Consider the following 18406-nt stretch of genomic DNA (forward strand, 5'->3'; position numbering starts at 1 on the left):
ATGGCTGCCGGACAAGGGGCTTCTGGGTGAGGTGCTGTTCGATCGCCCGCGCCCAGCGCCGAGCCGAGGGAGGTCATGCGACTATTCTATGCCATGCCACCACAAATGACTTTCTCCTTGGCCCTGTCTGTCCCGCCGCGGTCACACGGCGATCGGCTGGGCAGTAGGGCGCAGTGGCAGCAAGACAGGGCAGGCGATCAACAACATCTCGCTTCACCCGGCCGTGGCGGGAGGTCCGCATTTGACTCCGCCTGCGCCCGCCCAGTGGTGCAGCGCCCCAATGAGGGGGTGGCTGCCCGGGGCTCTAGACTTTGAGGCTAAATCATTTGCCACGCTCTTCCGCCACATCCGCACCTCGTCCCGCATCCCGCCACTGCCACGACCAACGGTGGGCAATACTGTCTCAGTGCTGGGTGACAGAGGGGACCCCGCCTCCGGACCCCAGGTGCGGGGGGTACGGGGGAATTGGGGAAGGCGGCTCCCCCCCCCCCCCATGTCAGCGCCTCTTTTTTGCTTGCACCGTCTGGTACCTGTGCCTGAGGGTAGAAAGGTATATAACCTCTCCTGAATTCGGCCCCCATCTTCTGTTTGCTTTCCTATCCCCAGACTCCACTCCTCCTTACTCTTCTCCCCCCACCTTCTCCCTCCCTCTCTCCCTCCTCTCCTCTCCACTCCACTCCTCACATCCTCCACCATGCCCGCCGCACCTACCAACTTCGGTGGTCAGTCAGGCCAGGTCATCGCCTCCAAGCCTGCCACCGCCCGAGAGGCTCTCCCCGCCATCCTCGTGGCCTGCTTCGCCGCCTTCGGTGGTATCCTCTACGGTGAGTACTTGGCCACTGCAAACGTTGCGCTCAAGGCTTCCAAGCTCTGGTACTGACGCCACCTCTTCCACGCCGTGAACAGGTTATGACACTGGAACAATCTCCGGTCTGTTGGCTATGCAGCGTTTCAAGGAGGACTTCGGAGAGTTCATGAACAATGACCCCTCCACTGGAGCGTACGACCCCAACTTCTACCTCACCACCGGTGAGACTTCCCTCATCACCTCCATCCTATCCGCCGGTACCTTCTTCGGTGCCCTGTTGGGAGCTCCCCTGGGTGACCTTCTCGGTCGAAAGCTGGGTCTGCAAGCTACCATGGTCGTCTTCGTCGTCGGTGTCATCATTCAGTTGGCCACCACCAACCGCCCCGTCTTCATCGTTGGTCGTGTCGTCGCCGGTCTCGGTATCGGTATGGTCTCCACCCTCGTCGTTCTCTACCAGTCCGAGACTGCTCCCAGGTGGATCCGTGGTGCCGTCGTCTCCGGTTACCAGTGGTGCATCACCATCGGTCTCCTCCTCGCCGCCATCGTCAACAACAGCACCAAGGACCGCGCCGACACTGGCTCGTGGCGAATCCCCGTCGGTGTCCAGATCGGCTACGCTCTGGTCATGTCCATCGGTCTCATCTTCCTGCCCGAGTCTCCTCGATGGCTCGTCAAGGTCGGCAAGCCCGAGAAGGCTGCCCAGGCCCTCGCCCGCCTCAACTCGCACTCTGCTGACTCTGTCCTCGTCCGCTCTGAGCTGGCCGACATCCAGACTGCTTACGACTACGAGTTGACCTACGGAAACGGTACCTACCTGGACTGCTTCACCGGTGGAGAGCGACGACACTGGTTCAGGACCATGACTGGTACTCTTCTCCAGGGATGGCAACAGCTCACCGGTATCAACTTCATCTTCTACTACGGTACCATCTTCTTCGGCACCATCTCTTCCAACGCCTTCCTCTTCTCCATTGTCAGCAACGTCGTCAACGTTGTCTGCACCATCCCCTCCTTCTTCCTCATGGAGCGCCTTGGTCGACGATGGATGCTGGTCGGTGGTGCCTTCTACATGGCCGTCTGTGAGCTCCTGGTTGCTGCTCTCGGAACAGCTTACGGAAACGACAACCCCATGGCTTCCAAGGCTATGATCGCATTCGTGTGCATCTACATCTCTGGTTTCGCCGCCACCTGGGGACCTGGTGCCTGGGTCGTCTGTGGTGAGATCTTCCCTCTCTCCATCCGTGCCAAGGCCCTTTCCCTCTGCACTGCCTCCAACTGGCTCTGGAACTTCGGTATCGGTTACGCTACCCCTTACCTGGTCAACGTTGGTCCCGGAGAGGCTGGTCTGCAGACCAAGGTCTTCTGGATCTGGACTGCTACCTGCTTCTGCGCTGGTATCTTTGCCTACTTCACCATCTACGAGACCAAGGGTGCTTCCCTCGAGGAGGTCGATGGTATGTACGCTGCCACTTCCCCTCGTGGTTCCGCTAGGTACCTGGCTCAGATGAAGAACGCCCGTGTCGACCCCGAGGCCCACATCGCCGACGATGAGGCCGTCACTGCCGACCGTGCCAAGCACTCCATCACCCACGGTACCAAGGACGCTTCCAACGAGGACCTCAAGAGCTCCATGTAAAAAAAAACACAAAGAAAATGTTGCGCAAATGATAGCTCGCTATCCCGCTCTATACATGGGTGCGATGGTGGCCATCATCTCAACTGGATTCGGCAGGTGCTCTCCACTCAGCGTTACAAGTTTCCCCCCCCTTTCCAAATGTTTCAACACTTTTTTTTCTTATTCTATTGCCATTGTCACTCTCTCTGTGTCTCTTCTCTCTTTAGACGAAAAAATGTCGATCCTGTCACTACTTGATACCTCTCAGCGTGTGTTTGTGTGTACCTTCCTCTGATATGATGTGCACCTTTTGGACGTTTCGTCACCATTGACCTTCTTTCTCAACGCCCTCTCCGATCTTAGGTCATCGCCCGATGCCCGTAGCGGAGTACAGTACAGCAAGTATGAGCAGATCCAGACTCCGAGTCCGGGCCCAAGCCCCAGCCCCAGCCCTAGCCCGGGCTTAGCTGGCGCTGCCGCACGCCTCCCTGCTGGCTCCGGCTAGTCTAGCCGTCCACGTCCACGATCCTTCAGGAAGGGCAATGGACAGTCAAGTGGTTCCGCTCAAGATTGCACAGGACGTACTTGAAGGAAGACGTTGATGCCATTGAACAAGGCAGGACATCGTACAGGAATTTTCTCTAGAGTGACAGGCGTGAGCGCGAAATGGTCAGAAGAAGATTGAGCCCGGCTGGATGTACGTGAGAGGTGGCGGGTATCGGTGGGTACTGGCCGGGTGGTACTGGCGGTATGGTACTAGGAGTGTGGTAGTGGGCGTGTGGTGCTGTGCGTTCTAGTAGGGTCACTTCCCAACATGTTGTGTGAGTTTACCTTCTCTGGCGCAGGTCAAAGTGCACGGTCAATTCTTCCCCTCTGAACCTTTGCGCAAGAGCAGATTAGTGTGGTCCATCATCTCTTGAACATCAGAGTCATTCAGAGGGAAACTCTCGAATCCAGGTTGAAATTTAGTAGCTCCCATATCCCAAATCTGGCGAAGCTCCTGAGAGCTGTATGCAAAGGGCCACTTGCGTAGCATGGCGGTTCGGAGATCCAGTTCGTATTGGGCGAGCGTATATGCCTGCTTCGTAGGTACGATCAGAGGCTTCTCGGAGCTTCCAGCCGCCGACGCCGTGTCTGATGCGGTGTGGAAGGCAAAGACGGGCTCTTTGGCCATTGACGCCTGGGCCTTGAAGACAACATAGCGTCTGCCGTGTGCGTCGACTTGAGCTGCATCCGACGCGAGCAAGCTAGCTGTCTTGTAGCGGTGTACAAAGTCCATGGCGCTCTCGGGTAGTGCGTTGACCTTTAGCGCCAGAAGAAACATCAGTCTTGCAGTGTCTCTGTCTAGAGAAGTGTGGTGGAGCGAAGCGAACGTGAGAAGTTTGGGGGCAGCACCGTCGTTGCTGGGGACTCGAGCAGTGAGAGTGAGCTTAGGACCGTATTTGCCGATGCGGTAGGCCTTGTCTCCCCAGAGGACGAAGAGTAGATCACCCCATACGAGTCCACGTCGAAGGTAGTCGGTAGGCATATTAGCCAGCAGGCGTTCGACCTCGATGCCAGTGGTCAAGAGGAACAGAGTGACATTGGTGGCGACTAGCTGTCGGACGCTCTGGTCAGCGGCTTCGAATTCAGAATGCCAGATGCCAGAGAAGACTAGGGACATGGAGACCGCAATTTCAGCAATTGATCCTGAGCCTTGTGGCAAGTAGACGCCCCACGCGGCACGGAGCTGAGAACACATGCTAGCACCGCGAATGGCGAAAGAGAGGTCATCTTCCTTGCTTTCAGGTCCGGCAGGTGGCAATTTGGGCTCGAAATGATCAAATTTGGGTGTGACTGGGGCAACAGTGAAGAGTGAATTCATGGCGGTGGGAGGGGAGGGGGGTGGTGAGGGGGTGAAGGGAAGCGGGGTATAGAAAGGTAGAAGACAGGATAGGCAGATGAGATGCAGGCGTGCCCCATGGGCCTAAGTGACAGGGCAGATTGCTGCCAGGACACGCGCCCGCCCTTGCGCAGTCCAAACCCTGCTTCCCCTTTTGCAGAGACGCCGAACCATGCAGAATCTCTGTACTAGCAAAGAAACAAGCTCTCAAGCACTCCTACGAGACCTGAGAAGCGCAGAGTCTAGCGTCCTACTATAGACTGCGGCATTGAGCCACTCCTTGCCAGTGCGAACAAGTCGAACTCTCTTCATGCGTAGCCTTTGCTGAACAGAATGCTCGCACTGTTGTCGAGATGGCATGCGTGAGGGCTAGTCGGCCAAGGTGTAGGGGCCAAGCGATCACTGCGGTGGACGCTGATACTCGAGACCAAACTTCTCAGAGGCACTCCTATCTTCGCTGATCAACTTGCTTCGCCTCATCCCCATGTGCGCTCTTGTTTCGACGAGGAGTATGCTGTCGAGGACAGCTCCCGCCGATATCTGTCTTGCTCTGGCGAATTCGACGTCTAGCCGCCACGGCCAACGACGTCGAAAGGTCTGGCCAAGGAAAATGAGCGCTGAAGGCATGGCTGCTTACGTAAGATTAAGCTCGCGCACGTGGCTCCCATGCGACCGGGGACTGGGGTCCGATGCATCTAGCGTGGCGGTGTTGGGTGTTCGTCTCGCTTGTGGCGGTGGAGATTGGAAGTGGTCCAGCTCACGAGGAAGCCTCCACCGAGAGCCTAGCCCTAAGGGCCTCGATAGCAGCCGCCTTCTTCCAAGCGGCTGCCTCTACGTCGTGTTCGTCTTCACGTCCATACTACATCTCCCTCTGTCCTTCTTTCCCCCTTCCCTGATCCACCCGCTGCATTTCCACCATGGCTTTCGCTGCCAACAAGCATACCCTCAGTGGTGATGAGCGCAACTACACCATGATGCAGGCATTCGAGTGGGTGAGTGCACTGCGAAGCTGCGCTCGTCTACAGCTTCTTTTGTGGACTCTCACTGACTTGAAGCGCCGTACATGCACCCTATCCTCACTACTTATGCTACCAGTACACACCAGGAGGCGGTAATCACTGGAAGTGGCTGGCAGATAACGCACCACACTTCGCAGATATCGGTATCACTGCCGTCTGGATTCCTCCGCCGACGAAGGGAGCCTCAGAGGACAGCACGGGATACGACATCTGTAAGTGCGACCCTTGTCAAGGAGAGTCTTGAGCGGCCTCGCTGTCTGCATGCTGACCAACGCTGCCACTTGCTGCACTTCCGTCCCTCGCAGACGATCTGTGGGATCTAGGAGAGTTCCCCAAGAATCCCGATGAGCCCGAGAAGATCCGGACAAAGTACGGTACACGAAAGGAGCTCGAGGAGACAATGGCCAAGCTGAGAGAGAATGGCATCGCCATCTACATCGATGCAGTCCTCAACCACAAGATGGGCGCAGACAAGCCAGAGACATTCAAGGTGCAACCGGTAGCTGAGGATAACCGAGAGCAGGATGCCGGAGAGGCTCATGACATAGAAGGCTGGACGGGCTACACCTTCCCGGGTCGGAAAGGCAAGTACAGCGAATTCCAATACAATTTCAACCACTTCACCGCCGTAGACTACGACAACAAGACGGGCGACAAGGGCATCTTCCGTATCTTGGGCAAGAACAAGCACTTTGCCGAGGACACCGACAATGAGAATGGCAACTACGACTTCCTCATGGGATCCGATGTGGATCATGCTCACTCTGAAGTGAGAGAAGACATGATCAAGTGGGGTCAGTGGCTCGTCAGAACTTTCCCTATCAGTGGATTCCGATTTGATGCGATCAAGCACTTCTCGAGCGCCTTCCTAAGGGACTTCATCCATGCTATGCGAGAGGAGGCTAGGAAGGTCAGAGAGGAGCAAGGCAAGGAAAAGCTCGACGAGAGCGAGGGTCCCATCTGTAAGTAGAAGAATGACCGCGATGATCTAGTTCTGATATGGATGACTGACCAGTGCCTTATCTCTTCCTCCCTTCTTCAGGCTTCTCTGTTGGCGAGTACTGGAAGGATGATGTGGACACCTGCCTCAAGTATCTCGGCGACTTCGGAGACGAGCAGTTCAGTCTCTTCGATGCTCCCCTGCACTATAACTTTGTCGAGGCAGGCGATGCCGGCAACGGGTACGATCTGCGCAAGATCTTCGACGGCTCCATTGTGCAGAAGCGTCCCATCGACGCCGTGACCCTAGTGGAGAACCACGACACGCAGCCTGGACAATCTCTCGCCAGCCCAGTCAGCGCAACCTTCAAGCCCCTTGCCTATGCCATCACCCTATTGCGTCAAGATGGCTACCCTTGCATCTTCCTTGGAGACCTGCATGGCTGTCATGCCGATGGGGACGAGCAGCCCTCTGTGCCTCCCATGTCTGACCTGTCCAAGTTCATCAAGGCGCGCAAGCACTTTGCGTTCGGTGAACAGCGCGACTACTGGGACCACCCTACCACGGTCGGATGGGTGCGAATGGGAACAGAGCAGCACCCTGATGGATGCGCCGTCGTTCTGTGCGTGGGTGACGAGGAGGGCACCAAGCGTATGGAGGTGGGCAAGGAGCAGGCAGGTAAAGTCTATGTGGACGCTATTGGCTGGATGCCCGATACAGAGGTGACTATTGGCGAGGATGGATGGGCTGAATTCAAGAGCCCTGCGCACAGCGTTGCGGTATGGGTCAACAAGGAGGCCAAGCTCTTGCCAGAAGTGACAAAGTGAGGGGTCGCTTAGCCAGAGGCGAGTAGAGGGTGTAGAGATGGTGCCGGTTCGATTCCGTCTTGTGTAACTTCCCTTCATGGATCAGCCTGCTTAGATTTACTTTGTGGATTCGCAATAGATAGATGTACCATCTGGCGTTGTTTCCCTTTCGGACGGTCCTTATCTGTGATCATGATGTTCATTGACACGCCAGCAAAGACAACGACACTTCGACTCTACATACAAAAAGCTTCGACACTTTGGAAATCTAGGAACAAGATTGGAGATAACCGACACGAGGGTGAGAAGGGAGAATGGCCGGGACGAATAAACTAAGACTGAGGGTATGAATGAGAAAGAGAGACAGAGCAGGAGACAGGAGCGCACTATAGGATGGCATCGCCGTGCCATGATCTAAAGCTTCTCCCGACTGTACCCAATAGTCTTCTGCTCCGCACTGTCCCTAGCCGGCGCAATAGGAGTGAAGCGGTCCGAATCGTGTCCATAAGGGAGCATCTCCTGAAGTGCTCTCTCAAGATGATCCTCCACATCCCTCTTGAGTGCTTCAAACTCCTGCATGCTCACGACAGGTCTCTGTAATCCACCCACTACTCCATGCTCAGCTTCTACCTCCCTCCTTCGTGCCTCGAGAACACGACGGAACCCGCTGAGTTTTTCCTCGAGGATACTAACTCGACTGGTAACCCACTGTGCGTAGAGTTCATTCCAGTTCGAGCAAGATCGGATGTTCTCCAAGTTGCTCACGTCACGCCATCCAAAGGCGGAGCGTTTGCGAAAAGAGGTCACCATGGTGATTCGTTCGTTGACGGCAGCTTTGGCATCGGCACCTTTGAGAGAGGGGTGAGGTCGACAGGGAAGAGCGGCGTGGGAGATGTAACCACCTTGCATCATTACACAGGAGCCTAGAGCGGGTCCGCGAGCCTTGAAGAGCTCGCCTGAGCCCAGACGCAGGGCAGTCTCGCCGCCGATCATGCTGGAGACCTGTAGTGACAAAGGTGGAGGGTGTGCGGCAGGGCGACGGTGTCAATGATGTGCACTTGTCAACACGTCGACGGTGGCGCTCTGGAGGCGATACTCACGTCAGAAAGCATCAGGACGGCCACCCAAGGATAAGCGTCACGGTGAAAGTCGACGACCATTGGCGTGTCCTCGTCGGACGAGGCAGAGAGATTGGGATCGGAGTCTGCCGGTGGATCCATGGCGGGCGTGTTGTGGAAGGGATCGGGGTGGAGGGTCCTGACGTAGTCCTCGCGTGACTTGCCCTTAGGAACTTGGATCTGTAAGAATGAAGGTCAATGAGATAAGCCTGTCTGTCGCAACTACATCTCTCATCGGACTCTGTATACTTACGTTAGTGTGTCCCAGCTCAAGCTCAAAGACGGGAATCAAATCCTCTCCCGCCGCCTCGCACAAGTGCCTCATTGTCGTTGGGTGTGTCCAAAAGTCGTAGACGAACTTGGCTGCATGGGGCGCCATTCCTCTCAGCTGGCAATGTGGACCTGCCAAGGCAGAGGCGGTCATGTATCCATCCAGCACCTGAGGTTGGAGGACAGAGTTGCGTAGAGCGGTGACGGCGGAGAGGGATGCCAAGGGAAAGGGGGAGGTGACGCCGATGGGGGACTGATGCACAGAAGGGGACGCGTACGTAGTCGTGTCAGTATCACCATCACTCAATGTGAACCTACACCTGTCGTCCGATCTGCAAAACTCACTGGCGTTGGTACGTGACCTAGTCCCAATCGCTCCATGGTGAGCTGCTCAGTTGGTGGCTGATAAGCGAGATGCTCAGCCGGATCAAATCTAGGCTCCGGCACAAGACCTTTGTTGGGAGCGCGTCGCACGCGCGTAGTAGTAGTCTCTGTCATAGACGTCGACATGATGAATGTTGTGTGCTGGGATCGGTGGTAACGGTCAGGATCAAAGTTGTCTCGTGTGGTGATAAGGAGTTGTTGAGGTCTCCTCGAAGCAATTGTCTTCGATAGAGAAGGACTCTTGGGGGACAATACAGTTATCAGAGGAGGCTCAGTCCCTGATAAGGTCCAATTCTATCCTTGCCCTATATATGATCGGTCAAGATAGGCAATCTCCCGCCCCCTCCCTTCTCCAAGGGTTGATCTTATTGGCTCCCCGTGGCCTGCACAGTGATGGAGATCAACAGGGGGCTCCATATCGGGGACGGAACAAGCGGGGGGCTGGAGTGTAACTATCTTTCACATTTCCCGCCCCATAAACGGCGCTCAAAGGCGCTTCTTGTTGCCATCCTATTCCCGAGGTCTGACTCGGCTGAGGGGAAAGGGCAAAGGCGGATCGGAGGGGGGCGTTTAGGATGAGCCAAGGAAAGGGTCTGATCTACGCCGGCCATGTTTGGCCCTCCGGATATTTTCCGGCCCTTCACGGCGTCGGCGGCATCTGAGCGAGTGACACTGGCCAAGACCCATGGAATCTGTCCAGCCTCGTCATTCCGAGGAACCTTGCCCAGAATTGGCGGTGCGGTGTATTTCGGCGCTGCCCCTCCTCCTTTGTGCCTTGAGGTCCAGATAGGCCGGACCGGGTGGACACGGGAGCGCTCAGCAGCTCCGGCCGATCGGCTAGTGGTACGGCGAGATCCTTGGCTGGCTCATTGTCACTCTTGTGATGATGTCGGCCTAGGGAAGGCCCGCCGGGAGCCCCCTTTGGACTTGTCGATTATCCGCCGAGGTTAGATAGCCGCGAGGAGTGCTGAGCGCAGAGGGGCCGACTCGGAAAGAGAGCTGGCCAGGGCTGCCTCCTTTTCCCGTTCCGTGTGTCCAGAGCGCCGCTGAGCTGCAGCTCGGCGGAGTCCGTGCGAGGGGCACGGGCCACCCGAGAGGAGATTAGCCCTTTCCTTTATCTCCATAATTGGCCCAAGGAGCGGTCGCCTTGTCCAACTTGATACATTGGCTTTTGTCCGGTTTCCATATCGGGATCCCTCCGATATTGCCTCGACCTCAGCCCCGCCGTATCAGCATGTCCAGTCGGCGGCGCTCCTGATTAGGCGCAGGCGCCATCTCTCTGCAGCTCCCCGCCTTGTGGGCCCCGACTTGGGGTGGATGCTCAGGAAAGAAAGACCCTCGGCAGCAAGTGTTGGGTGAAGCGCTCCGGACGGAAGCAACACCAGCCCGCGGGTGAGCCTATCATTTCGGATCGCTCGTAGCTTGTGAAGGCGATACTGTACTAGACCATCCACCTCCTTGTCGTTACCCTCATCGTGAACATCGACGCTAGCTACCTGGATACCATGCTTGATCTCTTCCTCTTCGCGGCCGTCGCGCTGGCTTGCGCGCCGATCTTACGAAGCCTGCTCAGCAGATACCGAAAGGGAGCGGAGGGCGTCAGTGGACAACCAGTCAGCGAAGTGAAATGTGTAGAGAAGGAGTATGGTGAGCATCAGAGAGATCACGGTGGCTCTTCCTTGCGCTGAGAAGGCAAGCTGACCTCTTGCAAGCCCTCTACTACATAGCAGGCCCTCCGCCTTTCATCCCCTCACCTACCCCCTTCCCATCACTCACAGCCGAGACGATCTCCTCACATGAGGCTCGCGACCACCTCTTTGCCAACAAGACCATCCGCCACCCCTACTTTCAGACCATGGCACACCAGCCCATGTCACCAGAGCACTGGATCGAGCCCGACCACCGCTATCTCTCCGACTTGAAGTACAAGAAGGAGCTCGTAGAAGTGCAGGGAAAGGTCGTCTGCGATGCTCTGCCTTGCATCGTAGAGGCTTGTGGTGAGATGATGGATTTGCTCAGTGACTGGCTTGTGAAGAGGTACCCAGGCATGTTCCAGTGGGAGGCAGGAGCGACAGGAAAGCGCTTGCACAATCTTGCTACCGACACTCGTCTATCACTAGTAGACGAGACTACACAAGAGCCGAAAGTGGGCATCGAAGCTCTGAAAGTCGTCTCCCAGCTAGTGCAAGACGACTTCCTCATCGCTTTTCCCTCGGAGGCCAATGACGGCTCGTGGATCACCGCAGGCGGGCTGGTATGCTTCCCCGGCTTCTACCTGTTGAGCGATAAGATCGGTCTCTCTCTGCACGATACGCACAACCCAGTCCCGCAATTCAATGAGAAGCTCCTCAAGTCCGTCGAGCGATCCCTCACTCGTCTTCAACCATCGGCGCCCATCGAGAGAACGAGTTGGGAGATTGTTGAGCCGGAGGACGACTTGTTCTGGGCACCTATGGCTGGTCCGCTGCCCACAAGGCAGGGAAGAAATGGAGCGGTCGCAAAGCCGATGAGAGCCTGTCATGAATCAGGGCGGAGCGAGGATGCCTGCAGTAGTGAGGACCCCAGTAAGCTTCTCTTGAGATTAGACCACCAGACCTTGTGAGTGTAAGCTGCATCGATGGGAGTGGCTCAGCACATTAGCTGACATGTGCGAGGCTCCGTTGTCGCTTTGCGAGCAGTGTCAAGATGCCAAAGTCAGGGGCCGTCTTCTTTGGCGTGCATCCGATGCGTCGCCCGCTCTCCTCCTTGGCGGAAACGCCACTACTGCCAGCTCTGCTGCTGAATATCCACCGGGATGGCCCGCAGGACTTGATGGTGTACAAGGGAGCGCCTTCATACGAGAAGAGCGTGATACCGTATTTAGAGAAGCTGAATCAAGGTCAGCTAGATTCTGGTATGATCAAGGCAGACGAGGTGGAGCAGGCTGGGAGACTCTTCAGGGAGAGAAAACGCTAGGCATGGGAAGGGTATACAGGGTCTTTGTATTTGCATTCCTTGCCGCTCTGTGAAAGCATACTCTAGCATCGCGATACAATGTACAAGGGGGCAATGGCGTCGAATGATGCGCTCATCGCGTGATCTATGTTCTACTTCTACTTCTATCCCATAGTCTGATGCGAAGATTGAAGAACCGCGTCACATGATCTAGGAAGGTCAGCACTAGAGTTCCACGACCTCTGAAGGATTGAGCTTGACTCTACTTGGGTGTACTGGTCTACTCACCAGCCAGGCAACGTAGCTCTTAACCTTGGGCTCCTGACCGCCATCTATACCCTCGAGTACCATCAAAGCAGCCCAGCTAGCCCGAGTCGAACCCTTGCTCTCATCTTTAAAGCTCAACTCTACAGAGCCATGAAGCATAATCTTCTGCTCACTACCTGGCGCAGCATCCGGATGAACATACACCTCTTCAACCACATGTCTCCTCTTGTTGAATTGCTCCCACGAATCCTTTCTGATCTGGAGAATCTCCTCGTGAGTGGTGACGGGCTTCATGGGCCCAATTTGGAGGTGGGTGGGAGAGGTGAAGAGGGTGCAGTACTCTTCATGAGCGGATTCGATGTCTGAGAGTTCGTAGACTTTCTTTATAAAGGAGGAGAGGGAGGGTGGGAGGGTGGAGGAGTGCTTCACGATCGTGGTCATGATGAAAAGACAGTGGGGGGGCGGGGAGGGGGATATACCTGGAAGACGTCTCTGTGGTGAAGGACAGGATGAGAGGGAGTGAAATGGGATGGAACGGACAGATGGAAGTCATCATCGGGGGTCGAGTCCGAGACAAAGCTGTATAGGACTGAGCACGGTGCTCAGCAATTATCGTCTGCGCATCGGCCATGTGATTTTTCCCCACGCGGCGGGTGGCTCAGCAGTGGATGACAGGCCAATCGCCTCGCCTGCGCCAAAAACACCACCACCGCCCAAGTCTACTCGCGCTTCCCGCCCCCCTCGGCTCACCACGTCGCCAAGAGCAGAAGAGCATCAAAGCAAACCTCGCCCTCGCCACCCTCGAGGTCACTGCGGCCGCTTCATCTCCCCCGGACCTCCTCCTCTCCCCTCTCTGCCGGCCAGCAGCACCCTGACCTCTCCACCCCACCCAGCGCCATGTCGTCCGACTCTTCGGGCGCTGGTCGCTCCCTCCCACCCTCGCTGCTGATCATCGCCACCATATCCTCCCTCTCAGCAACGCTCCTCTCCCTCTTCTCCATCTACACTCACCTCAAACGATACCTCAAACCTCACCTCCAACGTCACGTCATTCGTCTCATCCTCATCGTTCCCATCTACTCCACCTCCTCACTCATTGGACTCTTCTCTCTCCCTGCAGCATTTCTGATTGACCTCATTAGGGACCTGTACGAGGCATTTGCCATCTATAGCTTCTTTGAGCTACTCGTAGCCTACCTGGGAGGAGAGAGGAGTACACTCATCCTACTCGTGGGGAGGAAGCCCATTGAGCATCCTTGGCCGTTCAAGCTGGTGCTCAGGGAGCTGGATTTGAGCGATCCTTATACCTTTCTGGCCATCAAGAGGGGTGTACTGCGTGAGTTGATACGGCCTCAGGTATTTTGGAAGACCTATGGCTTCTAAGCTGACGGTTCGGCATTCCCATTGTGCCTCACACAGAATATGTGCAAATCAAGCCCATCCTCGCAGCTTCGACGGTCATCCTTAAGTCCTTTGGCAAGTACCAAGAGGGAGAGTTCAAGGCCAACAATGGGTACACCTACATCTCCACCGTATATAGTAAGTCACTGATCTAGAAAAATCAGAAGCCACTCGGAGTTGCTGAAGCTCGGCCTCCTTTCTTGCTCGTCCCCAGACATCTCCATCTTCCTCTCCCTCTACTGTCTTGCGCTCTTCTGGTCCGCCCTCTCCTCTGAGCTGGCCCCATTCAGGCCCACGAGCAAATTCCTTACCGTCAAGGGCGTTGTATTTGCGACCTTTTGGCAGGGATGGGCTATCAGCGTCCTTGTCGCTGCGGGCATCGTCAAGAGCAGTAAGTGCAGGGGACGTGGAGTAGAGTCTTTGGTCAATGTGATTCTCTGAATTGACGGGCTTCCCGCATCTTCACGCCCAGTCGGACCCATCTCGGACACAGACTTCCTGCGTCTGGGTCTACAAGACCTTCTCCTCACCCTAGAAATGCCCCTCTTTGCCTTGGGACACATGTACGCCTTCTCACCCAGCGACTACGTCGACACATGGGCCACCCATCAAGCTCGCTTGCCCATCCTGTATGCCCTGCGAGACTCGCTTGGAGGGCGGGATGTAACCGAAGACATCAAGGGTACCATGAGAGGGACCGGCTATGGCTATGCCCGATTCGAGCCGGCGCGAGGAGCTGTTCATCAGGGCGTGGCCAGAAGCAGGAGACTTCACGCCGGTCTGAGGTATACTCAGGGTGGAAAGGGCAAGTACTTCCTTCCCACTAATGGGCTAAACACGACCAGCAACGGCGGTGGAGTGGCTCCTCTGGTAGAAGGCAGCCGCATCGAGGGTCCCTTTGCTGCTATGCGCAGATGGATGGAGGACAAGCGCATGAGGGACGAGGGCTACGCTCCCCTCAGTGCCGAAGAGGCTGCGCAAGTCCTCCATGACAATTCCGATCAGGAAGACGACGAGCAGGAGGGGAGCGGAAGCATGCTCGACCCACTACGCAGCAATCTCGAGGGAGGCAAAGACGTCGATGGCAAGACTGCTCGCCGGCGGAAGGCAGAGGGAGCTGCGATGAAGCTGGGCTATCAGCTCGAGGCGGGTCTCCTCTTCTTCTCTGACCACCCAGATAGGAGAGGTCATAGCGGAGACAGTGTTGTTTCTCTCGACTTTCACTCGCCGCCTTCCAATGTTTCGGAAGAGGAGGGCTACGAGAAGGCCCGCAAGCTCGATTATGGCGACTATGCTTTCCCTACCATTGCCTGCAATCGCGCGGGGCACTTTGATGAGGAGAGAGGCCGAGGAGAACAGCAAGCTCTCCTCGGTCGCTCAAAGGGGAAGAGTGGCAATGGCAGTCGCGAGCGCAGGCGGAGGGTCGAAGGCTGGTTGGAGCGGATGAGACACGCTGTTGCTAGAGAGGACAGTGATGAAGAGGCAGCAGATGAAACGGTAGACGATGCTGGTGAGGGTGAGGGTGAGGGCGAGACTACGGGCGCAGAAGATGAAGTGACTGCCAAGGGCAAGAAGAGAAAGAGCATCAGCGGCGATGAAGGGAGGAAGAAGGCGAAGCAGGGTGAAGATGGTAAGAAGAAGGAGACTGTCAAGAAGAGCGTCTGGGGTGGATGGGCTGATGGGGATGACGAGGGAGAAGAGGGCGCAAAGGACGCAGCGGACGCTTCTGGCAAGGAATCTTCCGCGAAGAGCGACCGAAAGTCCAAGAGCAAGTCTTCCTCGAGCAAAAAGGGCAAGGCGGGCAAAGACAAGTCCAAATCCAGCAAGAAAGCCTCTTCCTCTTCGAACGGCAAGATCACCAGCCCTGTAGCAGACGAGGGAGACCAAGCAGACGAAGCAGGCGCAGTCGATCTGATTATCTCCGATCCCATCCAAGAAGAACGCGAGATGGCACGCGAGCGTCGTCGGGGCGACACGGCCTCGCGTGTAGGTGGGGGAGACGGGCACGGGGGCTTAGGCAAGAAGCGCGTCTTTAGAAAAGTCTGGACTGCTGCCGACGGCCAAAAGAAGACTGCTCTTGTGGAGGCGTCTGTAGATCCGAAGGGGGAGGGGAAAGAGGGGGATCTGCTCAAAGACGCGCAGGGCGATATCCAGGAGAACCCTGCTGAGGGTAGTGATGGCAAGATCAAGGAGGGGGTGGTGGTCATCTCCGACGAGCCGCCACCCGGGACGGGAGGCGATCTGGGCCAAGTGGCCGTACAAGTCACACCGCCTATTGCACTCGCCTCTTCCCCGTCCAATGGGGCTTCATCCTCCTCCTCTCCTTCCTCTTCGGGATCTGACGACGAGTCTCGTCCCGCCTCCGCCTCCAAGGGCTCTGCTGCTCGCCGCCAGAAAGCAGGCAAGGAGGATACCGCTCGTCGTCAAGAGAAGAGTGACGCATCCAATCCTGCTCCGGACAGTAAGAACAAGACTGCTGGTGATCCCAACCAACCTTCTGGCAATGACCACGATCAGCTATTGGAAGAGGGTGCTACTCCTGCCCCTCCTTCTGCTCCTGAGAGGAGGAGAGAGGAGGAGAGTGAGAGTGAGAGGGAAGAAGGGGACGCAAAGGTTAGAGAAGAAGCAGAGGAGAGGGTGAAGGAGGCAGATCGGCAAATGCCCGTTTATCAGAGACATGATTGGGGAGATGTGGGCGGGGATGATAGTGTAGATGGGGGTCGGAACCCTTGGACCTGAGGCAAGGCGGGCGAGCTGGGGAGAAGAGGTAGTGTGAAGTTGAATAGAAGGAACGAGCTGCCATATGCTCATCATTTCATTCTAGATCAATCCCTTGTACTATAGCAATAGCAACCTTGACAGTGACAGTCACTTGACAAACATTAGCAAAGACCTTTTCGTTCTTGTGCCTTTCCTCGTCCTCGACTCCCTTGCCTTGCGCGTGTATCTCTGCTAAGAGCCTATGATTGGTAGCGGAGAAGCACCGGAGCCACTCTTTGCGTGGGATTGCTCTGCGAGGGCCGATCTGATCTGTTTGCTGGAGAGATGAGAGGTTTGGATCTTGTCTCGCCTTGCCTTGCCTTGTCAGAAGGAGTTAAAGAAGAACCTGCGGACCCCGGCGGACCTGATCTCATCAGCCTTAGCGAGGAGCAACTTCCCTGTCCCCAGCCTTGTCTTGAAGCTTGAGTCCCATTTGGATCAAGTATCCCCGCTATCCATCTCCATGTCTGTACGTCCCTCAAACACCAACAATTCCCAACAGCAGTACCAAGATGAGGACAGTAGCCACGGCTTGCTGGAGCTGTGTGGGCTGGGAGGGCTCCCAGCTGGACTGAGGATGAGGGAGGGAGGGGTGTGCTGGTACTGACTGAGGTCTGCAGTCGTTACAGGGGGAAGATGGAGCTTGTTGAGCTTGAGAGTAGTGGTATTGCTGGTGACGGTAGTGCTGCTGTTGCTGAGGAGGAGCAGGAGGACCTGCGCAAGGTGGGCAGGGAGGAATTGGACACGCGCACCTTCCTGGAGGAGGCGGCGGCGGAGGTGAAGCAGGCACCACCATCGGAGGCGCTGGAAGTTGTGCTAGAGGTACGACTGGTGTTGCGAAGACGAGCTGCTGCACGATGCTCTGCTGGCTCTGTCGCTGCTGTTGCGATGGTGTCGGTGGTGGGCAGCTCGGCTGACATGGCTCGCTGCTTAGGCAGGGAGGAGGGGCTGGAAGGCCGCACGCTGTGCCCATTGCAGGTTGCTGCTCGTCCACTGGCGGAGGAGATGTCTGTGTCTCAGTCTCTTGAGAGCAGTGACAGGAAGGGGCGTGCACCTCTACTTGAGCGGTCGCTTGGATCTCCACTTCGATCACGGTGCCTTGTGCCTCGGCTTGCACAGTTGCTACTGCGGGACCGGGGCGGGGCAGTACTCGCTGGGTGGGAGGTTGGCAGTGGCTAGGAGCCGTAGCTTGTGAGGTAGACGAGAGCGAGTGCATTGCGGTCATGTTCCAGACTTGCGTAGCGTCCTCAGGTGAACACAGGCTATCCAGCTACGGTAGAAGTTCGCACGACGACGCGACTAGACCGTGTTGCCTGCCATGCTGGGTGGAGGCGCGAGGGTGCTGCGAGCAATCGGCTGCCTCTACTGCCGCATTGCTGCATGTGGTACCTGATCATCGTCGTATGCAATCAGGGCGGGCGTCTTCCTCGAATTTGGAGCTGGGATCCGTCCCCACCCGCAAGCGACCTCTCGCCACGGTATTGCTCCTGCTCCCTGGTAGTCCCGTCGACTCGAGGGGCGTATAGACTGCACAGCTTTCAGCAGGGCGTACCTGTGGGCCACGCTGCTGATGGCTGAGTGACTGCAGGCGTGACTGACGGACTTCCGCGGCGTCTGTGCGTCTGCTGCAACTTTGCGCATGGCCCCACGTCAACTGCCTCCGTCCGCCTGTGCGTCTGTCCGTCCCTCCGCCCGCCTTTCCGTTTGTGGGCACAGAGGAGGGAAGTGGCTGCAGCTGCCGGTCCTCTTTCCTTCCTTCTTGATTGACGACGACTTGGTAAGATCACCATCAGGCGGTCATTCCATCACCTCCTCACCTCGACTTTCACCCTGCAAGGCAAGGACAAAGACGTAGCACTCTGACGGCCAAGACAGTCGCTCGTACTGGCTAGCAACAGCAGACTGTCTCAGCGCTTTCACGACAACCGGGCCTCAGGGCCTTGCCCAGGGCAAAGACCACTCTACATTGCCACTTAGCCTCCTTCCCGCCTCGGACTGGTACCATCATCCATTTACCTCCTCCATCATCTTCTTCTACACTCGGCAGCTGCCTCTGCATCCACTCCTCTCGCCCTTCTCTAATCCCTCGCAATGACTCACTTTGACGATGAGCGGGCAGAGCTGCAAGAAGTCCTTTCCAGCGAAGGGGCCACAATTGGTTTCGAGGCAGACGAAGAAGACGTACCTCTTGGACCTGGCCTC

At 56.7% G+C, this 18406-nt stretch overlaps 8 protein-coding genes across 8 annotated transcripts; 4 read left to right on the forward strand and 4 right to left on the reverse strand.

Moving 5' to 3' along the window:
* The first annotated feature begins 612 nt into the window (after positions 1-612).
* Positions 613-2692, forward strand: BCV69DRAFT_291533 (putative monosaccharide transporter). The gene is made up of 2 exons (XM_025493752.1): positions 613-824; positions 907-2692. The coding sequence occupies exons 1-2, from the start codon at positions 695-697 to the stop codon at positions 2442-2444; spliced, it is 1668 nt and encodes a 555-aa protein (XP_025344995.1). The 5' UTR covers positions 613-694; the 3' UTR covers positions 2445-2692.
* A 590-nt stretch (positions 2693-3282) lies between these two features.
* Positions 3283-4287, reverse strand: BCV69DRAFT_301850 (hypothetical protein; the record flags this gene model as incomplete). Its single annotated transcript, XM_025494604.1, has 1 exon — positions 3283-4287. The coding sequence occupies one exon, from the start codon at positions 4285-4287 to the stop codon at positions 3283-3285; it is 1005 nt and encodes a 334-aa protein (XP_025344996.1).
* Positions 4288-5115: 828 nt separating this feature from the next.
* BCV69DRAFT_285717 (putative alpha-amylase) lies at positions 5116-7228 on the forward strand. The gene is made up of 4 exons (XM_025493484.1): positions 5116-5297; positions 5401-5536; positions 5630-6286; positions 6367-7228. Exons 1-4 carry the CDS (start codon positions 5223-5225, stop codon positions 7089-7091), a joined length of 1593 nt encoding a protein of 530 aa, XP_025344997.1. The 5' UTR covers positions 5116-5222; the 3' UTR covers positions 7092-7228.
* A 256-nt stretch (positions 7229-7484) lies between these two features.
* BCV69DRAFT_279327 (hypothetical protein) lies at positions 7485-8968 on the reverse strand (the record flags this gene model as incomplete). The annotated part of the gene is made up of 4 exons (XM_025491237.1): positions 7485-8072; positions 8171-8368; positions 8442-8711; positions 8804-8968. The coding sequence occupies 4 exons, from the start codon at positions 8966-8968 to the stop codon at positions 7485-7487; spliced, it is 1221 nt and encodes a 406-aa protein (XP_025344998.1).
* A 1370-nt stretch (positions 8969-10338) lies between these two features.
* Positions 10339-12120, forward strand: BCV69DRAFT_285719 (hypothetical protein). The gene is made up of 4 exons (XM_025493485.1): positions 10339-10489; positions 10570-11440; positions 11521-11952; positions 12065-12120. The coding sequence occupies exons 1-3, from the start codon at positions 10348-10350 to the stop codon at positions 11795-11797; spliced, it is 1290 nt and encodes a 429-aa protein (XP_025344999.1). The 5' UTR covers positions 10339-10347; the 3' UTR covers positions 11798-11952; positions 12065-12120.
* On the reverse strand, positions 11941-12573 carry BCV69DRAFT_315230 (hypothetical protein; the record flags this gene model as incomplete). The annotated part of the gene is made up of 2 exons (XM_025495184.1): positions 12065-12573; positions 11941-11952 (listed from the first exon to the last, which is right to left on the reverse strand). The coding sequence occupies exons 1-2, from the start codon at positions 12482-12484 to the stop codon at positions 11941-11943; spliced, it is 432 nt and encodes a 143-aa protein (XP_025345000.1). The 5' UTR covers positions 12485-12573.
* A 192-nt stretch (positions 12574-12765) lies between these two features.
* BCV69DRAFT_264472 (DUF300-domain-containing protein) lies at positions 12766-16344 on the forward strand. Its single transcript, XM_025490752.1, has 4 exons — positions 12766-13379; positions 13463-13582; positions 13659-13835; positions 13917-16344. The coding sequence occupies exons 1-4, from the start codon at positions 12941-12943 to the stop codon at positions 16181-16183; spliced, it is 3003 nt and encodes a 1000-aa protein (XP_025345001.1). The 5' UTR covers positions 12766-12940; the 3' UTR covers positions 16184-16344.
* Positions 16345-16642: 298 nt separating this feature from the next.
* On the reverse strand, positions 16643-17124 carry BCV69DRAFT_301856 (hypothetical protein; the record flags this gene model as incomplete). Its single annotated transcript, XM_025494605.1, has 2 exons — positions 16643-16918; positions 16957-17124. 2 exons carry the CDS (start codon positions 17122-17124, stop codon positions 16643-16645), a joined length of 444 nt encoding a protein of 147 aa, XP_025345002.1.
* Positions 17125-18406: the final 1282 nt, after the last annotated feature.

The sequence above is a fragment of the Pseudomicrostroma glucosiphilum genome, assembly GCF_003144135.1.
Source record: "Pseudomicrostroma glucosiphilum strain MCA 4718 unplaced genomic scaffold BCV69scaffold_20, whole genome shotgun sequence".
NCBI lineage: Eukaryota > Fungi > Basidiomycota > Exobasidiomycetes > Microstromatales > Microstromataceae > Microstroma > Microstroma glucosiphilum.